Source organism: Elephantulus edwardii, unplaced genomic scaffold (genome assembly GCF_000299155.1).
Source record: "Elephantulus edwardii isolate Elephantulus edwardi_28Jun2011 unplaced genomic scaffold, EleEdw1.0 scaffold00022, whole genome shotgun sequence".
Classification (NCBI taxonomy): domain Eukaryota; kingdom Metazoa; phylum Chordata; class Mammalia; order Macroscelidea; family Macroscelididae; genus Elephantulus; species Elephantulus edwardii.
Window position 1 is genome coordinate 5,614,800 of NW_006399772.1, and position 22,015 is coordinate 5,636,814.

At 38.6% G+C, this 22,015-nt stretch overlaps 1 protein-coding gene across 1 annotated transcript in view; it reads right to left on the reverse strand.

Annotated features, from left to right (window-relative positions):
* The window catches only part of FBXL13 (F-box and leucine-rich repeat protein 13), a 115,508-nt gene that overhangs the window by 56,349 nt on the left and 37,144 nt on the right, over positions 1-22,015 (reverse strand). The window contains 8 exon segments of the mRNA XM_006903700.1: positions 3,961-4,026; positions 4,028-4,088; positions 4,784-4,856; positions 4,859-4,896; positions 6,032-6,038; positions 6,721-6,882; positions 7,277-7,394; positions 8,155-8,245. Of these exon segments, the coding sequence (XP_006903762.1) occupies positions 3,961-4,026; positions 4,028-4,088; positions 4,784-4,856; positions 4,859-4,896; positions 6,032-6,038; positions 6,721-6,882; positions 7,277-7,394; positions 8,155-8,245 (616 nt within the window).

The window sequence follows — 22,015 nt, forward strand, 5'->3', positions numbered from 1 at the left end:
ATGTGCTGTTCTAATCGTTTTTGGATAATCTTCAGTAGAATCTTGCTTGCATGTGAAATCAATGACACTGTTCTGTAGTTTCCACACTCAGTTGGGTAGTTAAAACAAAAACCAAGGCTCCCATATACAATTAGACTTGAAACTTTCAGATCAATATATCTTTAACTTTTGAGGTCTCTCTCTAATTGTTGTTGTTATGTGCTGTTGAGTTGTCTGCAATCCATAGTGACCTTTTGTACAACAGCATTGAATCCGGCCTTGTCCTGAGCCAGTCTCACTAACTTTGACACATCAAATCAACTCCCATTGTCCCAGTCACTTTATCAATCCACCTCATCTGGGGTCTTCCTCTCCTGCACTGTCCCTTCCAAGCATGATGTATTTCTCCAAGGACCAGTCTCTCCTGGCCACATGCCCAAAATATGTGAGACAGAGCTTCAAAATCGTAACCTTCAAGGAGAAACTAGGTTTCACCCTCTCCAAGACAGACCTATTTATTTTCTTGGCAGCCCATGATATGTTAAAGACTCTTCTCCAGCACCACAACTCAAAGGCATTGATTCTTTTATGTCATCCTTGGTCATTGTCCAGCTCTCTGATGCATAGCAAGTAACTGCAAAGACCAGCTCTCTGATTGATTCAAACTTATTTACTGTTCACATATATGCAAGTTCAAAGTGAAGTTCAAGAAAATGAAAATAAGTCCATAAGAACCAAAACACAAATTTGAGTCTATTCCACCAGAATTTAAAAGTTACCCTAAGAGTAAGTCTGAGGCAATGAACACTAATAATCAAAGACCAGGTGAATTGTGGGATGACATCAAGGATATCATCTATGAAGAAAACAAAAGGGCATTACAGAGTCAAAGGGAAAAGAAAAGACCAAAATGGATAGTAAAAGTGACTCTGAAAATTGCACTAGAGACTCACGAAGACAAAACACAGAGAAGAAATGCCAAAGGAAAAGAGATTAACAAAAGATTCAAAGTGCAGCTTGAAGAGACAAATGCAAAGAATTATAATGAAATGTGCAAAGAGATGGAATTGGCAAATAAAATAGGAAGAATTCAGTATTTCTCAAGCCAAAAGAACTGAAAAACAAGTGTCAAGTTGAAATACTGAAAGATACTATGGACAAAATCTTGAATGATCCAGGAAGCATCAAAAGAAGCTCAAAAGAATATACAGAGTTACTGTACCAAAAAGAATTGGCTTACATGGAACCATATCAGGAACTCACATATGATCAAGAACCAATTATAATGAAGGAAGAGTTTCAAGCTGCATTGAAGGCACTAACAAAAAGGAAGGCTCTAGGAATTGATGGGCTACCAATTGATGTGTTTCGACAAACAGATACAGTTCTGAAAGTGTTCACCAGATTATGTCAGAAAATTTGAAAGGCAGCCACCTGGTCAACTGACTAGAAGAGATCCCATTATTTGTTCAAATTCTCAAGAAAGTTGGTCTAACAGAATGTGGTTATTATTGAACAATATCATTGAGATCACATGTAAGTAAAATCTTGTTGAAGATTATTAGAAAATGTCTAATTACATTACAGAATACATTAACAGAGAACTGCCAGAAGTTCAAGCTGGATTTAGAAGAGACCTTAGCACTAGGTTTATCATTGTTGATGTCTGATGATTTCGGCTGAAAGCAGAGAATTCCAGAAGAATGTTTATTTATGTTTTATTGACTATGCAAAGGCATTTGACTGTGTGAATCATAACAAATTATAGCTAACATTGAAAAGAATGGGAATCCCAGAACACTTACTTGTACTCATGCAAAGCCTACACCTAGACCAAGAGGTTGCTGTCTGAACAGAACAAGGGAACACTGCATAATTTAAAACGAAGAAAGATATGCATCAGAGTTGTACTCTTTTGTCTTATCTATCAATCTGTATTCTGAGCAAATTATTTGAAAAGCTGGACTTTATGAAGAGAAATGTGGCATCATGATCAGAAAAAGACTCATTAACAACTTGCATTATGCAGATGACACAACGTTGCTTCCTAAAACTGAGGACTTGAAATACCTGCTGCAGAAGATCAAAGATAATAGCCTTCACTCTGGATTACATCTCATCAAACCAATAGGCAACATTATGATAGATGGAGAAAAGATTGAAGTTTTCAACAAGTTCATCTTGCTTGGATCCACCAGCAACACCCTTGGTACCAGCAGTCAAGAAATCAAAAGACACGCTGCATTGGGGAAATCTGCAGTCAAAGACCTCTCCAGAGTGTGAAATAGAAACCGTTTTAGTTTAAAGACTAAGGTGCACTTGATTCAAGCCAGGATCTTTTCAATTATTGGCCATGCATCTAAAAGTTTTATAATAAATAAAGATGACAGAAGATTCTACACCTTTGAATTGTGGTGTTGGAGAAGAGTACTAAGTATCCCAATGACTGTAAAAAGAACAAGCAAATATGTCTTGGAGAAAGGGCAACCAGGGTTCTCCTGAGAGGTGAGGATGGCAAAACTTTGTTAGGAGGAGCCAGTTCTTGGGAGGGAAATCATGCTTGGAAAGGTAGAAGGGCAGCAAAAGAGAGGAAGGCCCTTCAGGAGATGGATTGATACAATCGCTGTAACAATGGGCTCAAGGTTGTCCAAGATGATCAGGAGGGCTTGGAATAGGGCAAGGTTCAGATCCACTGTTCCTAGAGTTGCTATGAGTCTCACTTGTCTCCACGGGAACTAACAGCAACACATTCCTTATCTAACAAACAGGGACCCAATCAATTCTGACTCATGTTGATCCCATGTGCTACAGAATAAAACAGCTCCATGGGCTTTTTTTGGCTTTAATCCTAAGGGAAGCAGAACGTTATGCCTTTCTTCCTGATATCACTGGATGACTTCCAACTGTCAACAGTTAGTAAATGAAGTTTCACGGGCACGTTAGGATGGGTGCCACCAGAGATTCAACTATGATAAGGGGTAGCAGCAGCAACTTTCAGAAACCAAGTTCCTTAAAATATGATAGGACCATTTCTAGACTTTCACCTGAACCAAAGGCTTAGACCTTAAGGCACCCAGTCAATCTTGATCAATCTTAGAGAATACAATCCACATAAAATGCATACTTAAACCATATAAAATGCATTATCTCTTTACTCATGAAATTTCTCTAATAAAAAAATCAGCATATTAGTACTTTCTTCAAAATACTGTATTTTGCTGCTGTTGTAGATTTAATGATGTTATAGGAAATACGAGGGGTGTTTGTTTGTTTTAGATGCTTGTGGTTATGATCCCATTGGGAAATGGACTGTCTTTGATATATGAATGAAGATGTATCTTGAGTCAAACTCTTTGAGATAAAAGATATTAAGCAAGCAGTTGAAATAAGTGGAGCTGAGAGAAGAGAAATTCTAAGGTATCTGAAGACCACCCAGGAACAGAAGCTCAAAGAAACAAGGACCTTCCTCCAGAGTTGACAGAGAGAGAAATCCTGCCCATAGATTCAGCATACTGGATCCAGACTTCTACCCTGGGAGAAAATAAATACCCTTTTGTCACAACCACCCACCTGAGGTATTTTAGTTATAGCAGCACTAGATAATTAAGTTGTAAGAAACTGTACTGCAATCCCAGAGAGATGTGGTTCGAATCCACCAGCCGCTCCACGGGAGAAGTATGGGCAGTCTTCCCCCGCCCACCCTCCCCATGAGATTGACCACGTCCAGTTAATTAAGATAGCTACTTTTTAAACAGAGAAACAAGATCACTGATTGTTAAATAATTTACAACTTACCACTATTCCAGAAAAAAAAATCTTGAGAAACTTGTCTCCTTTAATTAGTAATTTCAGAAACAAAAGTTGTCATTCTGTTGTTTATATAAAGTGTAATGGTTATATTGCAGAAAACAATAAAAGTCACTAAATTATATTCTGTCATTTTAGAGCTTTTGTTATTGTTTGTCTTTTTTAAAATTTTACCTTATTAGAGATGAGCGTTCCAGAAATATCTACAGCTACCAAAGAAAAGATGCTAACAATATGCTTTAATTCCCAGGTCAGTCAAATATCTACAGTTTTGTAAATTTAAGTAGTTTACATTAGGGCACCTGAAAGAAAGTAGCATAAACATTTCACTTTAGCTTTCAGTCACATTGTCAGTAGCTCATTCTTCATATAAAACCTAATTGGAGAAAACAAATGATATAGAATTTCCCTTGACATCAAAGTAAATGTTAAAGTGGAAAATAATTTGACATTCAGATGTTGGATGAAAGGAAGGAAGATTGTTATATATATTAAGATAATGATTTAGTTTCATATTTAAATTGCAATTCTCAATTTAAAAAATATGATATAAACACCAAAAAGTATCAAACAAGAAACATAATAAATGACTACATGCTTAGTTTAGTTTCCCATCTGTATTTTACAAATTTGCTATAGAAATTGGACTTGACGATTGGTGAACCCAGAACTCTGACAAATATGAAGGATAAAGATAAACTAACTAGCCATAATATCCCTTGTGAAATGCTAGAATAGCGATGATTGTAGAGATAACATCCTAGAAAAATGTAAAGGTTTCCCGTATGTCTACAGAAGAATCACTATCTCAAATCTCTTAGTTGAAAAGACTAGATATTAGATATGACAAAAAAAGTATTACTTCAACTTGTGCCGTCTATTTATCTAGTTTCCCTGAATACTGGACCATGTCTGTATTTTAGATCCACCTTGAATCTCTACTATTAGCAAACATGCAATTGCTAATGACACGATGTAAAATAGTGTTCTATGATACTGCTCTTATAGTCTTATAAGGGAAGAATCACCCAGATGGACACAATTATTTAAATTTAGCTCTCTAACTTGTTGCTAACAGGAACATGAAGAAAATGCTTAAGTCCCACATCACTAAGGCTGTAGGCTATAAGAGAGAAAAACTCTGTATGTGATTTTAAATATAAATACATAGGAAAAAAGTTCTGATACCTTTCAAAATAACTAAAATCTATACATTAATTAAGGATCCTTGGTGGCATAGAATGTAGCATGTTGTGTTACTAGCCAAAAGGTTGGCAGTTCAAATCCACCAGGCATTCAACAACAGTAAGATAGTTAATTTCCTCTGGGCAAGATTTATAGCTTGGACTGAGTCACAATTGATTTGATGGCAGTAGATTTTTTAAAAAATTCACTGGTTTGCATGTATTCAAATAGTATTCAAAATAGTATTCAAACTTACACATCAATCACTAAAGCCAGAGAAAAACAAATTGAAGATGTCTACCAGCTCCTACAGTCCAAATCATATTAAACACACAATCAAGATGCACTGATGCTTAGTGGTAATTGGAATGCCAAAGTTGGAAACAAAGAAAAAGGACTAGTAATTGGAAAATATTGTCTTATAAATTAAAATTATGCTAGAAACCACCTGATATAATTTTGTGTGACTAGTGACTTTTCAAATTTTGAAAATATCCTTTTCAAACAACATAAATAGCAACTATATACATGACCGTTACCAGAAGGAATATATAGAAATCAATGAACTGTAACCATGAAACAAGATAGTAGAGAAGTTCAAATCTCAACAGTCAGAGCAAGGCCAGGACCTTATGTGAAATAATCATCAACTGCTTAGATGAAAGTTCAAGTTGAAGCTGAAGAAAACCAACTATCCAAGACAACCAGTATAAAACTTTAGCATATCCAATCTAAATTTAGACTGTCTCAAGAATATATTTGATGCATTGCTCATTAATAACTAAAGACCATACAATTATGGGATGACATTAAACATTAAAAACAATTATTAAATAGAAGGAAATATTCAAAATGGGTATTAGAAAAGATTTTTAGTCTGAATCCAGACTGTAAAAAAACTAAGACAAAGGGGATTGTTATTGGGTTTTTTTTAAATTCTTTTTAATTATTATGCTAGTTTATTTACAAAATTTGAATACATTGTTATCCAGAATAGATTTTTCCCAATTTCCCTCACCCGCTGCATCCATCAATCTTACAACCCCATGATTAATCCCACCCACCCCCTGCATAACATTGCTTGACTGGAGAGCATTATGCTGAGTAAACTAACTCAGTCTCTCAAGGACAAATATTGTATAAAACCATTATTGCAGTATGAGTGTAAGGGTCCAAGTTGGGGGAGGGAGAAGCAGAGGGATGAGGATGTAAGGGATTGTTACTGTCGTGTGCCATTAAGTCGGAACTGGCTCATAGCTGACCCTTCAACAGGTTTTCAGAGGCAGTGTAACACACAAATGGAGACTGCTCAAATTTCTGCCAAAGAGCAGGTGGTAGATTTGAACTGTGAGCCTTCAGGGTTGCAGCTCCCTATAGCAGGAAGAGTATAGGGAGGACAGAAATGAAGCAACAACACTGAGTAGATTTCAAAAAGTGGCTTTAAAAAACCAAACAAACACCACAAAGTAAGATATTATACTTAAATGTACAATTACCTGGATTTAGAAAACCAAAAAGAAGAGCATGTTCAGTACTTGTCAAGCTGAGAGAACTGAAGGGAGAATTCAAGTCTGAAGTCGCAACACTGAAGGATTCTTTGGAAAAATATTATATGATGCAGAAAGTTTCAAAAAGTTGGCAGAAACACACAAAATCATTGCTCTAGTAAGTTCTTTGGGAAGAGCCAAAGTTAAACTAGCTTCTAAATCAATGTTTCCTAGACTAAAAGACTAGATAACTCCAGTTAACTAAATAAGTTCATCAAACTCAGAATGATCAGTTGCCTCAAAACTGACAGAGACTTGAGGCTGCCATCTGTGAAGGCTTTGCAATGCACCGTGTAAATGTGATGGATATTTGGATAATGTTTGTTTATTAAATTGAAGCAACTATCAGTAATCCTTTTGTCTCCTATTAAAAGACACAGAAAGAGTACAAAGAATATGTTGAGAATTCCATAAGAGTAAAACTAAAAAATAATAATTCATAGACTGTCATAGCTAATATGATCAAATATCAACCCATAAAACCAAAATCCACTGCCATTGAGAGGATTCTGACCTAGAGTGACCCTGTAGGACATGGCAGAACTGTCTAGATGGAGTCCAAGGCCATCAGTCTTTCCGGAAGCAGATCCCCTCATCTCTATTCTGCAGAGCAGCTGGTGAGTCATAACCTCCAACCTTTGCATAGCAGCTGAGTTCCTTCACTATTAAAGTACCAGGTCTCTTACAAGACTACAATACAAACAATTATTAAGGAGAAGGACAGAACAATGCTCAACCATATTTTTAATAGCATAGACCTCCAAATCAAACCTTTCTCAGGCTACAAGGGGAAAGAGCTTTGAAAGCTCTATCGGTGATATGAGGAACAACAGTAAAAACTACAGAGTTAAGACACAAGCACTTTTCAACCAAAAGCTTCAAAAGGAAAAAGAGAATTCAATTCAATCACAGCTGAACAAGTTTAGCAAAGTAATGAGGTCATTTCTTTTTCTTTCATACTTTTAGAAACACCATAAAATTCCTCAGTCTCAGAGAAAATGGGACTTTTTTCCAGGATATTTTAGTATGTTTGTATTTGAGTAAAGCAGATAAATCAAAATTAAATCACGTTATACAGGTAAGCCAAAAAATTCTGGTGCCGTTTAGGTGATCCAATTCATGGCATTGCTGGTGTGTGCAGTGAAAACTACCCTATCAGGTTTTAAAGGCTGTGCCTTGCTGGGGGCAGACCTTGGGAGGAATCACAGAAGAGGTCAGAGCTATCTTCTCAGGTTCCTTTGCTTGGTTTGACTCATCAACCTTTTGGTTAATGGTTGAGCACTTAACTATTTGTACCACTTTGTTATAAGAGTACAGGATAAGGAACATATGGAAAAGCATCCAATGGAATGCTGGAAAAACATCTCCCCATACATTTAGCAGCTAGTCATCAAAAGTAAATGTAAAGTTTGTACATAGGAGAAACATCACTGAAACAAAATATCCTGTTAAAAAAAGTTCCAGAAGTTTTAAGTCTCCTAAAGAGTCAAATGTTTAAAGGTTTCTATACATGTGTATACAGTTTTTCCATTATCTTCATATCAAAACAAACCAAGATTAACATCCCATTCATATTTTCCAATACTTCACACCCTTATGAAATATGCCAATCTAATGGAACTTTCCAATTACCTACTTTGATACAGCTGTCCATCAGCGTTGGCATGTCCTTGATGGTCAGATGCATAATCCCACTGCAGCTGTTCGCAAAGCTCTTGAAGCCCTGACTGAAAGCCAAGTGATTCACAGCAGTGAAAATGATGGGAGAAGCATGAGCATGGCGTCTAGCAAGGCTCTAAGGTAGTAATAATCAAATGTATTTTATAATTTCACTACTAAAGTTTAAAATTAAAAAAATTAATTCTGGCATACCAGAGGGGGCGAAAGAATACAGTCCTGATTTTATTGGCATGAAAGGCATATAACATAAAATTAATTATTTTAAATAATTCGTTAACACATAACACACGAACAATGAGACGCAACCGAGAACTCTCTCTAGTTCTAAAACATTATTAGCCCATAATAAAACCCCATACTTGTAAAGAAGTTTTCCCCCCATTTCCCTTACCCTGTCCTCGCAACCATTTTTTGGGGGGACCACCAATCTGCTTTCCACCAGCAACTGCACCACTTTACATTGTCACCAGCAAAAATGCACAACAGCTCAAATTTTTCCACATCCATGGCAACACTTGTTAATTCTGCTGTGTGTGTGTGTGTGTGTGTGTGTGTGTGTGTACCCACCCTAACGGATGTGAAGCATTGTCTCGTTCCTGTTTTGATGAAGGTGCTTTGGTGGCATAATACATCAAAAGGCCAGCAATTCAAACCCGCCAGCTGCTCCATAGAAGAAGGATGTGCAGCCTCCTCCCCTCAGTATCCACAGCCTCTGAAGCCTGAACCTGTTGAGATTTACAGCCTTGGAAACCTGATAGTGGGTCACTAGGAGTAATAATCTACTTAAGGACAGTGTGTTTAACGACAAACATTGAACATCTCTCTGTGAGCTTGTTGGCCATTGGCATACCCTCTTTGGAGAGATATCTATTCTGATCCCACGCACATCTTCAAATTGGATTGCTTGTCTTTCTGTTGTTGGGTTGTAAGACTGCTTTCTATGTTCTGGATGCTAGAACAAAACACTGAGTATATGCTTTGCAAAGATTTCCTCCCATTCTTTTGGTTGTCTTTTTACTTCCTTAATTGTGTCTATCAATACACTAAAGTTCTTTTTTTTTTTTTAGGACCTAATAATAGTTTATTTTAACAAGTAAAAAGAGCTTGCCTTGGGCGAGCTCTGGTGGCCTAGTGGCAGGAAACTGCACTGCAATCCCAGAGGTGCACGGTTCAAATCCACCAGATACTCTGAAGAAGGAGGAACAATTGCCTCCTGTACCAGTCAGATCCAATTTGATGGTACACACATAAAAAGAATAAAATTTTAAAAAAGAGCTTGCCTTGGACAGTGTGCTCTTTTAAGATCTAATTGATAACAGCCATACAAAAGATTAGAAAGGAAAGTGAGTGGCAGTGAGTTTATGATAAATAAATACAGGAGGGACAATTTCAAAAAGGAAAGCAAATATGGTTGCACAGTAAATTTCTTTATTTTTATGAAGTCTCACTTAACTATTTTGTTGTTGTTGTTCATTACTTGTGATTTTGGTGGCACAAATAAGAACCCATTGCTGACCTCAAGGCCTTGACGATAATCCTAATGTGTGCATCCAATGGTTTTATATTCCCCCCCCCACCGAGGTAAAGGATAACACCATTCAGGAGGCCTGCTATTTCCACCTCTAAGCATCTGTGGGTCTCCTAACGTTCCACTGGGCATACAAAATAATACTGGAAAACATGAGCTTCACTCACCACAATAACAAACATTAGCATTGGCAGGCAACTCAGTACCAAATATGGGAAAAGGATCCCTTGCCTTCAAAAGTTATAGAAACACAACTGAGAAGAAAAACCAGTGGCTTACCCATAAACCCAGTGACCTAAAAGAAGCTATTCCTCCTTTTCTAACAATCTGCCTCTAGCTCAGAAACATAGAGCCTCCTCTGCTGGGCAGCTATTACTCAGATGTGTTACTCAAGATGATTCTTGACATCTCACTGTTTCTCTCCCACCAATTATTCCTTGTGTACATATATCACTGATCAAGGAGTGGGGTGGCAATAGCCACAGCACATTTTGGAAGATGCAATCCCCAAGGAATTGGCTGCAAGATACATTGAAAGCATGAGGAGTCCATCTAGCAGTCCTTACCCATCAACCTTGTGAATTAGGAGCAGCTACCCATAACCATCTTCTTTAAAATTCCTAAAATACTTGCTTTATTCATTCCCTCCAGTAGAGGCTCTCTGCAGATGAGGTTCCCACATTTTGAGAATCACTTTGTAGTCAGAGAACAAGAGAGTACAAAAGGTGAGATGACTCCTCACTCCTACAAACTTCCTTAGCTAATTACCGGCTGGATAGAGGCCACTAGATTTGCTCTGTTAGCCGTGCCAGGAACCTGCCCTCCAAGTGAAAGACCTGAAAATACAGGGTGTCAGCCAAGGTGCTTGAGGGAGGCCCTCTCACACATCACTAGTTTGGAGAGTGAGCTGGAACCCCCTCTCTGGAAAGCAAGCAGGCACCAGACTGGTATCTATGCTTCAGAACGTTTACCATCTTTGGTCCAGTAATTTCTCCCTAGAAATCTATCAGCATCAGAAAGCCCTTGGAACAATAACTGAAACACAGAAAATACTCAGTATGTTCCAAGGGATTTATATGTATGGTAGCTCATTGCACTCTCATAATGTATTCTTTTCATAAGCAAATAAAAACTTACATAGAATGCTTTTTTATTGTAGTGGACTTTGTAATGGTAACCATAAACAACTAGTACATCCATTAAAGTGAATTCTTCAAGGCATGCTTAGTGACTCGGAAAAATTGTTGTAAGCAGAAAAACAGTTAAAGTACTGTATGAAAATTGACTACATATATATTTATCTCAATATTGCTTTAAACAAAACAATATTGCTTTAAAAGATCCTCTTAAGAGACTAAGTTTGTTTTGCTAGACTACAAAGGAAAAATACATTTCTCACAACTGGACATTGGAGAGAGATCCATTGCTTTGATAATTTACCTTTTAAGCCAGATTTTAATGCCTCCTTGAAACCTTTGGACACCGTTTCTAAGACTCAGGGTCGAAGATGTTTGTCTTGCTTTGTCCTGCCTGATCATCTGTGTGACTGCAGTTTTTACCCAGATCAGCATCTTTGAAAGTGGCTCCCCTCATCTGGAATCATGAACAGCTTGAACCAGACATAACTAAAAAGCAAGTCTGAAAATCTTACTGTCGCCTCACACTGTCAAGTTAAAACAGAAACCTGAAAGTCCTTGGAGTCAAAGCCTCAATTATTTCATTAATCAACTTCATCTCTTGAGTAACTGCGCTAGCACAGTGGTAAATCCACATTTTTGTGCAAGTGTATGTGTTTGATTTAACCTTTGTAGCTTGCATTTTACATTGCTTCAGGGAAAACTGTGTTGTTTCCCTTAGAGTTCTCTTGGATGATATGTGATTTCTACTCTGCAGTGACATGTTCTTCTCTGCTGTGAACTGACTCCTCAGACATAACAACAGACTACAAACAACTAGAGGTAGGAAAAATAGTAGGACTAAAGGTGCATCATCTTCACAGCTCAGACTTCTTGCAGATCAGTAACCACCAAGGGATGAGGAAAGGTAGGCCTGGTCCCTTTATTCGTTTTGCACAAATTACAAATTGATAGAGTGAGAACCTAGGCAGTTATTTACTTACCTAGTACTAATCTTAAATAATATTCTTCAAAAATAACTTTTGGGACAAGTATCCCATCCAGGGTCCAAACATCTTCAGACTCAGCTGCTTCATCTGCATAGACATCTCACCTCCTTGATACTCATTGCTTTGGTTTAACTTGGTACCTCTTCCTTCCCCACTTCCTCTTTTCATCTAAGCAAAGCTTAATTCTTACTCAAGTCTTAACACCCCAGCCTTACTGTGCTAGTTTTCTTCTCTTACCTGAAAAGCAATGAAGCTCTGGTGGCCCAGTGGCAAGAAGCTGTGCTGCAATTCTGAAGATACACAGCTTGAGGCCACCAGCTGCTCTGTGGGAGGACAATGGGCAATGTCTACCTGTGTGATTAACTCTCTCTGAAAATCCACTGGAGGGTCAGCTGTGGGTTGGTTCTAACTCTACAGTACACAGCAACAACTTACAAAGCAAAACCAGACTCATTACTACCCGGTTAATTCCAACTCACAATGACCCTAGAGGAAGGATAGGACTACATAATGGGATTTCCAAGAGTATAAATCTTTGCAGAAGACAGTGGATTCAAACTATCAGCCTTTTAGCTAGCAGCCCAACACTTAATCTAATGCATCACCAGAGCTCTTCACAAAGCAGTACTTCCTTTACTTTGACCTATAATCCCTATAATCTGTACACACTTTGTTTTTAAAAACTGATATTATTTTTCATTGCTGTATTAGTTAAATATTAGGCACTAAACAAATTTAAAAATCATTTGAGAAGCTGGACTCTATGAGGACGACTTTGGCATCAGGATCAGAGGAAGACTTACCAACAACTTGCACTATGTAGATGACACAACCTGGCTTGCTGAGAGTGAGAACATGAAATGTTTGAAGCAGAAGATAACAGCCTTCAATATGCATTATGTCTCAACATCAAGAAAAAAAATCTTCACTACCAGTCCAACAGACAACATCACGACAGATAGAGAAGAGATAGATATTATCCATGATTCAATCTTGCTTGGATACACAATCCACACTCTTGTCACCAACAGCCAGGAAATCAAGACATATTGTATTGGGAAAGTCTTTTATCAGGAACTTCACCAAGCTCTGTGTTTAAGAGCAACGATGTCCATTTGAAGACTAAGGTGCGCCTCATCAAAACCATGATCTTTTTCAGTTACTTGCTATATACATCTGCAAGTTGGACAAAGAATAAGGGTGAAAGAAGAATCGATGCCTTTGAGTTGTGATGTTGGAAGAGAGTACTGAATCCCATAATATATCATAGATGGTCACACAGGCAAATATATGTCTTGAAAAAGTTGTCATCAGAGTGCTCCTTGGGGCAAGGATAGTGAAGCTTCTTCATCTCCCATACTTTGGGCATGTTTTTAGGAGTAAACAGTCCTTGGAAAAGGATGTCATGCTTAGAAAGTTAGAGGGTCAGCAAAGAGGGAAAGACGCTCAACAAGATGGACTGACACTGTGACCTTAACAATGGGCTCGAGTGTGTCAGAGATGGTCAGGCTGGCACAGGCCAGAGCAAGGTTCAGATGCATTGTTCAAAGGATCACTAGGAGTCATAACCAACTCAAAAGCACTTAACAATAACAGCAATAAGCAAATTAAATTTAGAAGAGAAGGCAAATAAGTCTGGGGGTAAGCAAAGAATGGGGCTTGAGACGAAACTGTGAAGGATCCCAGGTGGAGGTAAATTTAGCACAAGTGAAAGGAACAGCATAGAAATACTTGGCTTGGCTGAGTGGCGAGACCACCCTTAGTATTAAAAAATTAATAGGTTCTTAAGGCAAGCATGATCTATTTTGTCTTGCCGTGGATTCCCTTGAGTAAATTTTCCACCAAATGCCCCCAGAGAAAATGACTAAACATTTAAAAATGTAGAGCATCAGAATGCTGGGTTTGGGAGCAAGAAGAGCCATGTTTGAGTCTGGAGTCTTGTCTTGTCTTCTTTCTCTTCTCTTCTCTTCTCTTCTCTTCTCTTCTCTTCTCTTCTCTTCTCTTCTCTTCTCTTCTCTTCTCTTCTCTTTTTTTCTCTTCTCTCTCTCCCTTTCTCTCTGTTGTAACCAAAGACAACCTCACCATGCTTTTGTTTCTTCATCTAGAAAATGGAAAATGGGTATATTAAGATCTATTTTAGAATCTTGAGAAAACACAATGAGGATAACTAGCAAAAGTCATCAGTAAAATGTCTGGTGTGTAATGGCAATACCAGTTTTCCTGGTACTATTCTCCTGGACACAGACTCTCCCACAGAAAAGGAAACAACCAAGTAATAGAAGTAGTGGCCCATGAGAGAGCATTCTAGTGCATCTCTCAATGCAAATATAAAGAAATGATATTTTAAAAGTCACATGATTTGGAAGTGATAGTCTGAGAAGTCACGATTTGAGAGCAGCATATTCCACATCCTATGGAATGGCCACTCTTGAGTATTTTTTTGAATGAAGAAATAGATTGTGATCCCCACAGTCAGTGGAAGGCTAGACAGAGACCATTACGGCACATGATTTCACTGACAAGAACTGTTGTTCTTCCTTTATCTCGGATTCTAGTCCATTAACAGTAGCAACATCTCCAGAGATAATTTCCACAAAACAAACAAACAAAAACACTTCTCTCACCTGCTGTCTTAGAAACATCAGCTTCCTAACAGGATCTCTGAATAAGGGGGATGGAGGGGCAATGAAGCAGCAAACAGCCACAGCTGGGTGATTCCTTCAAATGTTACCAAAAACCCCCAGGAAGCTGTATTTAGAAAGGGGTGGAGGTAAGGGGTATGAGAAGAGCTTTTAAGCTTTGTCCTGGCATGAAATGCTTGGTTCCATACACAGTTTATACTAGAATATCCAAAAAGATGTTTGGCTAGTATTTTAGGACTCAAATATTTCTGCCAGGATCTTTTAGGTCAAGCAATGCTTCATTGTCCAATCTTCTTACTAAATAATGGGGATATAAGTCTGGAGCTAATTCCTCTCTAAGGGAAAAAGTAAAATCATTGACCATGTTAAAATTCCAGACTTTGACACAGCTGTGCATTTTCTGACTTGGGTTCTTACAAAGCCCAGATCTACTTTCTGTTTGTTTAGTTGTAAAATGACTTTGCTTCAGTATTGACGCCAATCCCACCATGCTGCCTTTTTGCGGGTTAAGCCCCCTCTCACTGGTTAGTATGCTATGGTAAATGACCTCCCTCATGGGATCCAACCTCAATCCCAGCAGGCAGCTACTGCTCCGGATGGGGGCAGAAGAGCTTTTGTAATAATCACAGGAAAATTCCCTCCAGCTGTGCCTGGGTGGGTCTCAACCCATCACAATGACAGGACAGGGCTGTCTGTGAAGGAAATGAGTTGTGAGGGAGCCACACAAACTGAAGACAGAAGTGCTGAGCACAAAGTCTAGCTCAAATTCCCTCTTTGCCTCTGGTCCCCAAGGGGGTGAAAATAAGGAAGAGACTTCATACTGATACCATCTCACAAACCTTGTTTTCCACTCCTTGATAACACTGCTTCTGAATCTGTGTAGTTCAGAACCATAAGGGGGAGGGGGGAGTGAATCTATGCAGAGCCAGGACTTTCCCAACAGTTGGAAATATCCATCTTCGATAGATGTGCTCCAAGTTGTGTTTCTGTATCACTTCCAGCTGTTTTTCTCACTCTAACATCACTGTAGCCGGTGACTAATGGGTAATGTGATGACTTTAGTCATATCCATATATCCTAATGGCCTCTTAGTGACCTTGACAAGTCTAGCTTTTTGGAAAATAAACTTTCTCCCAAAATGTATGGAACAAATTTCTTTTTTATTGTATTCATATGTGCCCCAAGCACCCTCAACAGCAACACTTCCCAGGATCTGTCTTAAGAAGATTTGACAGGCTCTCAAATATTGTGTTCTCTAGCGGAGACAGAAAGAAACACCTGGTTATTGTTCCCTTTCAGGTCTTCCTGACCTCTTTCTTTGAATTATCCTACTTTGACTTCTCAGCCAGAGTCTGTCCTACCTTTTCAAGCATAATGTCCCTTTCCAAAGACTGGTCCCTCCTTGCAACGTACCCAAAGTATGTCAGACAGAGTTTCAGAATCCTTTTCTCCAAGGAGCAGCCTGATTTCACCCTCTCTAGGTTGAACCTCTTTGTTCTTCTAGCAGTCCATGATTTATTCAATACTCTTCTCCAACACCACAGCTCAAAGGCACCAATTCTTTTTCTATCATTTTTAGTCATTGTCTAGCTCTGTGATGCATAGCAAGTCATTGTGAAGACCATGGCCTAGATGAGGCACACCTTAGTCTCTAGACTGACATCATTGCTTTTCAGTACTCTGGAGAGGTCCCTGACAGCAGATTTTCCCAATGCAATTCACCTTGGATGAGATGGACTAACTCAGTGACTTGGGTAATGGGGTAGGTGTGTCAGGGACAATGAAATTGGCGCAGGATAGATCATGCAGAGCTGTTGTACAGAGGGTTGCTATAAGTCAGAATCAACTTGACGGCACATAACAACAACAAACTTTAACTTCTACAATCTAAAATCCTCTCCACTCATGAATGCATTTCTCCCAGGTAGCCCTCCCTGATCATGTCAGGTAGAGGTGGCTCTTGCTTTTAATAGCCCCCACTCTGTAGTTGGTATCCTCTGTTTCCTAAGATAGTTATTTCTGCACATATCTTTGTGTCCTTGCAGAGGACAGGCAACATTGGCCAGTGTAACACAGAGGCCTGGCAAAAAGCATGGCACAGCAAAGGTCTCTTAACAGACCAAGGTTTGTTGAATGAATTGGTCATATACTGTTAGACTTCGTCATGCCAAGTGGGAGGAGGTGGTGAGCAGAGTTGATTGTTAAGGATTCCCACACTGATCTAAAAACACTGTATGCGCAGAGTTTAAAAGCTCATTCTATTTTACAGTGTGGGGCACTAGAACCCAAGATCAGGAAAGTCCACGAACGCCAGCAAGGAAGCCCATTTGCCGACTCCCACCTCATGATGACTCAGGACGGCCAGCTGCCAGCTGCAGGCTGCCCACGTCATTCTCTAGAGCACTCTATCGTGTTCTTTCCCTCACCTAATAACCGAATTACTCACCCCTACCCTGGGATTGCAATGGAGCTTTACCTCCTTAAAAACAGACTCAAAATCATACTCTTTATTTAATTTTTTTAGAAGCAATACAATAATCCACAGGATTACTGTGGTTTAAGTTTCTTGAGCTAGACGTTGGCTTTGCCTTCACAGTTCTTTTTTTTTTTTTAATTGTACTATTTTTACATGTACCGTCAAATCAGATCCAACTGGTACAGGAGGAGATTTCCCCCTCCTTCTCCAGCAGAGCATCTGGTGGATTTGAACTGCATACCTCTGGGATTGCAGTGCAGCGTCTTGCCACTAGGCCACCAGAGCTCCCTACCTTCACAGTTCTAACCACATGCTTCACACTGGCGCAAAGACCAAACCAGAACTTTTATTTTTAAAACAGAATTTTGTGAACCATTTATGAAATTCTGAATATAGATCTCTTCCCCAGATAGGGAACAGGGAAGAAAAAAAGAAAAAGTCTAGTTTTCCAAAAGTATTAGCTTTTTCAAATCTTTTTTTCAGGAATGGGGAATATGATCTTTGTCCCCTGAGACTCATCATTTTTGTCATCTGATTCTTCAAGATCTATAAATTATTGCCAGATGTTTCATTTACACTACTTAATATAGTACATAGGCTTAAATATTTTGCTTACAAAAAAGAATTCAGTGAGCTTTGTATATTAAACAATAGGGATGTAACGTTTGTTATATCTCTTTGCTATTATTTTTCAATATTATTGTAGTTGTTGTTGTTGCATGTCACTGTGACAAGTATAACTCATAGTGACTCTGTGAGCAGCAGATTTGAACCCTGGCCTATCCTGTGCTATCCTCATCATGTCTGACACACTTGAACCTATTTCTGTCATCATTGTGTCTACACAATCTAGCTCCTCTCTTCCTCTTTTTTTTGCCCACCCTCCACCTTTGCAAGCATGATGTGGCCTTTCAAATAACAATCTCTCTATGCAACACACCCAAAGTATGTGGGATAAAGTTTCACCACCCTTGCCTCCAAAGAGCACTTTCATTGCACTTTTTCTAAGACATACTTGTTTGTGTCTCTGGTCAACAAAAATAAACATTCAAATTAATAATTAAAATCATTGTTTAGATGTATAGGATCTCTATCTACTAGGTACATAGAAGGGTTTTTAGTACATTCTTCTGTTTGTTTTCAAAACACAAGCTGAAGTTAGACTCAGAAAAGACACACACTATTCCTGTTACGTGGCAATTGAGGTCCAACGACTGATCCAGAAAGCAGGACTTGCACTGTGATTCTGTAACTTGCAGAATGTCTTCCTTACTAAAAGCAATATCAATTCTAAAATCAAACAATATAACGTTATTTTTTAAAATCAGATATAGCATGTTGTTATTAAGAGCCGTTGAGTTGAGCACAACTCCTAACGACCCTATGAACAAAAGGTCTGGACTCTGATCTATAACTATCATCATTTCTCTAATATTTATAAAGTTTCCAAAGGTATGTTGTTTAGTAAGTGGATATCACTCTTGCTTCCAAGACTGTCTTAATCTGGGAGCTCCAACAAATACTGTACACTATGGGTAACCATTATGACATCTGACACACCAGTGGCACAGCAACCTCAAATTACCTCAGTACAGCAAACTGACAGACCAGTGCTGTACCACTTAGAAGAATGTTCTACCCAAACAAAATTAACACAAGGGTCCAACTGGCTTTTAAATATAAAGGCCTGCCCATCAGGTCCTGATTGACTTAAACAAGAGGCCTCCAGGCCACAGCTGATCGTTAGCTAAATCCAGTAAATAAAATCAACTCACACACAATTGTGAATGAAATAAGAAACAATCAAACAGTTTACACCTGACTTTCAACTAAAACAAGAGAACCTACCCTCCAGAATTCAACTGCTTCTCACATGAGCCTCCATAGCACTTTGTAATTTTAGAAAATTATTTTCTAAAATAATTTAGGGTAAGGGCCTAATATTTAAAATTGCATGGGTTAATGTTCTAATATTGGCCCAGATATTTTCTGCATGACCTTAGTCTAATTACTGAACCTCCCTATCTTTGCATTAGTATGAGCAGTGCTGGCTTGTGAAAGCATAATTATTACATTTTAGAAACTTGTCAAGACAGTGGGATAAAGATGGGACCATTTTCTTCCTTAAAAATTTAAAATCACTCTTCCCCCCTTTTCTAGTAACAGTATGCTGTAAGTTTTTAGTTCACCCCTGTATTTTCCAGGGGCCCTTTACCCCTTTTCCTCCTTCTTTGTTTTTCATTTTAACTCTTCTGCATAGCATTTCACTAGCTATGGCTCTATCTTTTTAACTTAATAAAAATCTTTTTCACTTGTTTTGCTAAAACAAAATTAAAAATATTTACAACCTTAGAAACCCTATGGGTCGATCCTACTCTGTCTTACAGGGTCACTAGGACTCGGAATTAACTCCACACAGTGGGTTTGGATTCTAAAGTTTGGACCATGCATGTCTTTCTAACTGCTGAGCGACCCTGTAAGTAGCTTAAATAAGTCACAGTGAGTATTTACACCACGCAAACCAGCAAACACTATAAATCATCCCTTAGCCCTTTCCCCCTTCCAATAGCTAGTTTTTAAATATTTACCAGCATGCCATCAATTTTTCAGTTTCCATATTTCTAAAATGGGAATAATGATACCCTCTTCATGTGTTTGTTAAGATTAAATGAGAGGATAATGAAGATAATTTACCTCAACACCTTGTTGTTATGTTGCTGTTATGTGCCATCAAGTTGCCTGTGACTCATAACGACCCTATGTACAACAACCCTATAAACCCTGTTCTATCCTGTGCCAATCTCATACACCTACCCTCATTACCCCAGTCACTGAATCAATCCATTTCATCAAGGATCTTCTTCTCCTGTGCTTTCCCTCCACCCTCCCAAGCATGACATCCCTCTCCAAGGATTGGTCCCTCCTTGCACCATGTTCAAATTATGTCAGACAAAACTTCAGAATCCTTGTGTTCAAGGAGCAACCTGGCTTCACCCTCTCAAGGACGGACTTGTTTGTTCTCCTAGCAGTCCGTGGTATATTCAATACTAGTTCCCAACACCACAGCTCAAAGGCATCAATTCTCCATCTATCATCACTAGTCATTGCCCAGCTTTCTGATGAATAGCAAGTGATTGCAAAGACCATGGCCTGTATAAGATGCACCTTAGTCTCCAGACTGACATCACTGCAGTTCAGTACTTTAGAGAGGTCTTTAACAGCAGACTTTCTCATCGCAATTTGTCTTTTAATTTCCTGGCTACTAGTGCCAAGAGTGTTGATTGTGGAGCCAAGCAAACTAAAGCTGTTTACAATCTAAATGTCTTCACCACCTATCATGATGCTGCCAATCAGCCCAGTGGTGAGAATCTTTTGTTTCTTAACATTGAGCCTCAATCCATATTGAAGGCTATAGTCCTTGACCCTCTGCAGCAAGCGCTTCAGGTACTCCTTAGTTTCAGCAAGCAGGGTTGTGTCATCTGCATAACACAGATTGTTGATAAGTCTTCCTCCAATCCTGATGCCACATTTTTCCTCATAGAGCCCAGCCTCCCAGATAATCTGTTCTGCATATAGATTGAAAAGGTATGGAGGTAGGACACATCCCTTGCTTACTCCCTTCCCAGTTTTGAAAGATGCAGTATTTCCTTGCTCTATTCTGACAAGTGTCTCCTGGTCCAAGCATAGGTTTCACACTAGCACGATCAAGTGTTCTGGGATTTCCATTTTTCTCAGTTAGCCCTCAACACCTAGCACATGGTAAATAGCCAACAAGTGGTAGCACTTATTACTATGTTCATTAAAATATAGAGTAAATGAATACTGAAACAACTAAATTTAAGTACATTATAATATCAGTTTTAACTATTTCAATTCATTTTGATACACAATCTGCATAGTTACAAATGGTTTAAATAGTTACATAATTGTCCCTGTTAATTCCTGTCAGTAAAGTCCCTTATCTATTTTCATTTCTATCTTTGTTCCTAGAACCATATTTCTACTTTTCAGTCAGTCCTTGTGATTTATACCCAAAATTTATCACATAATTGCCAATTTCATTTTTTCCAAAATAAAAATTCAGGATTCTCCCGACCTATACTCCAATTTCAACCACCCCACCCCCCTTTTTGACTGCAATGGTTAGTTCCACTTCCTAAACAACATGCCTCCGGAAACTATGAACTTTGATAAGTGTCGATAGTTGTAGAGGGGCTTCAGGCCTTTTCTTCATAGGGTTGCTATGAGTCGTGCTTGACTTGAAGACGATCAACAACTATGCAGAAGTACAAGATTCTAAAGCTGAAAAAAGGCCTGGAGCTCATCTAATCTAACCAAGTCGACAGAAGGACTAGAAAATTGGGACATAAAAAAATCAAGGGAACAGATTTCAAGTCTCTTAACGCTAGTTCTGGGCTCCTTTCCCTAATAATTTGTCTTCTTCATAGAAGTGCAAAAAGGGGAAAAGAAAGAAAATGAAAAAGAAATTTCTGCTTTGCTTATGTAATCTCTATTGAATTTGGCTAGAACATCATCCCTGGACACATCTATGTGGCTTTCTCCCACCCCCATTAGTAACCCCAGGGGTAAACAGTAAGACCTTCCATGAGCTCTGCCTCAGTTCAGGGAGGGAGAAATTTGTGTAGCCCACAAAGAACTGAAATGACCTTGGAATCAACGAGTTTGCAATTTTTACAGCCTACCTTTAATTCCGTGGGTCCCAGAGAGCTCTAGCAGTAAAAGAACCACTGATAATCCATTGTGACTGTGTAATACTATCATACTAACATTTCTAGTGCCAGTAAAACTGGAAATAGATTTAATTTGATTTCTTGGGTTCTAAGGATTGCTTTCTAGCCAAGTCATAAACATATTCAGTGCAACAAATTTAGTTCTCTCAAAACATGTGAGCATGTGATTAGCTATGGAAAAATCTCACAGCTAGATATTTGTACCCAAAAACTGTGTACTTGTATGTATGGCATGAATGAGTAGATAGATGTCTGCAAAGATGTATGAAGAATTAACTTTACATGTTAATTATGA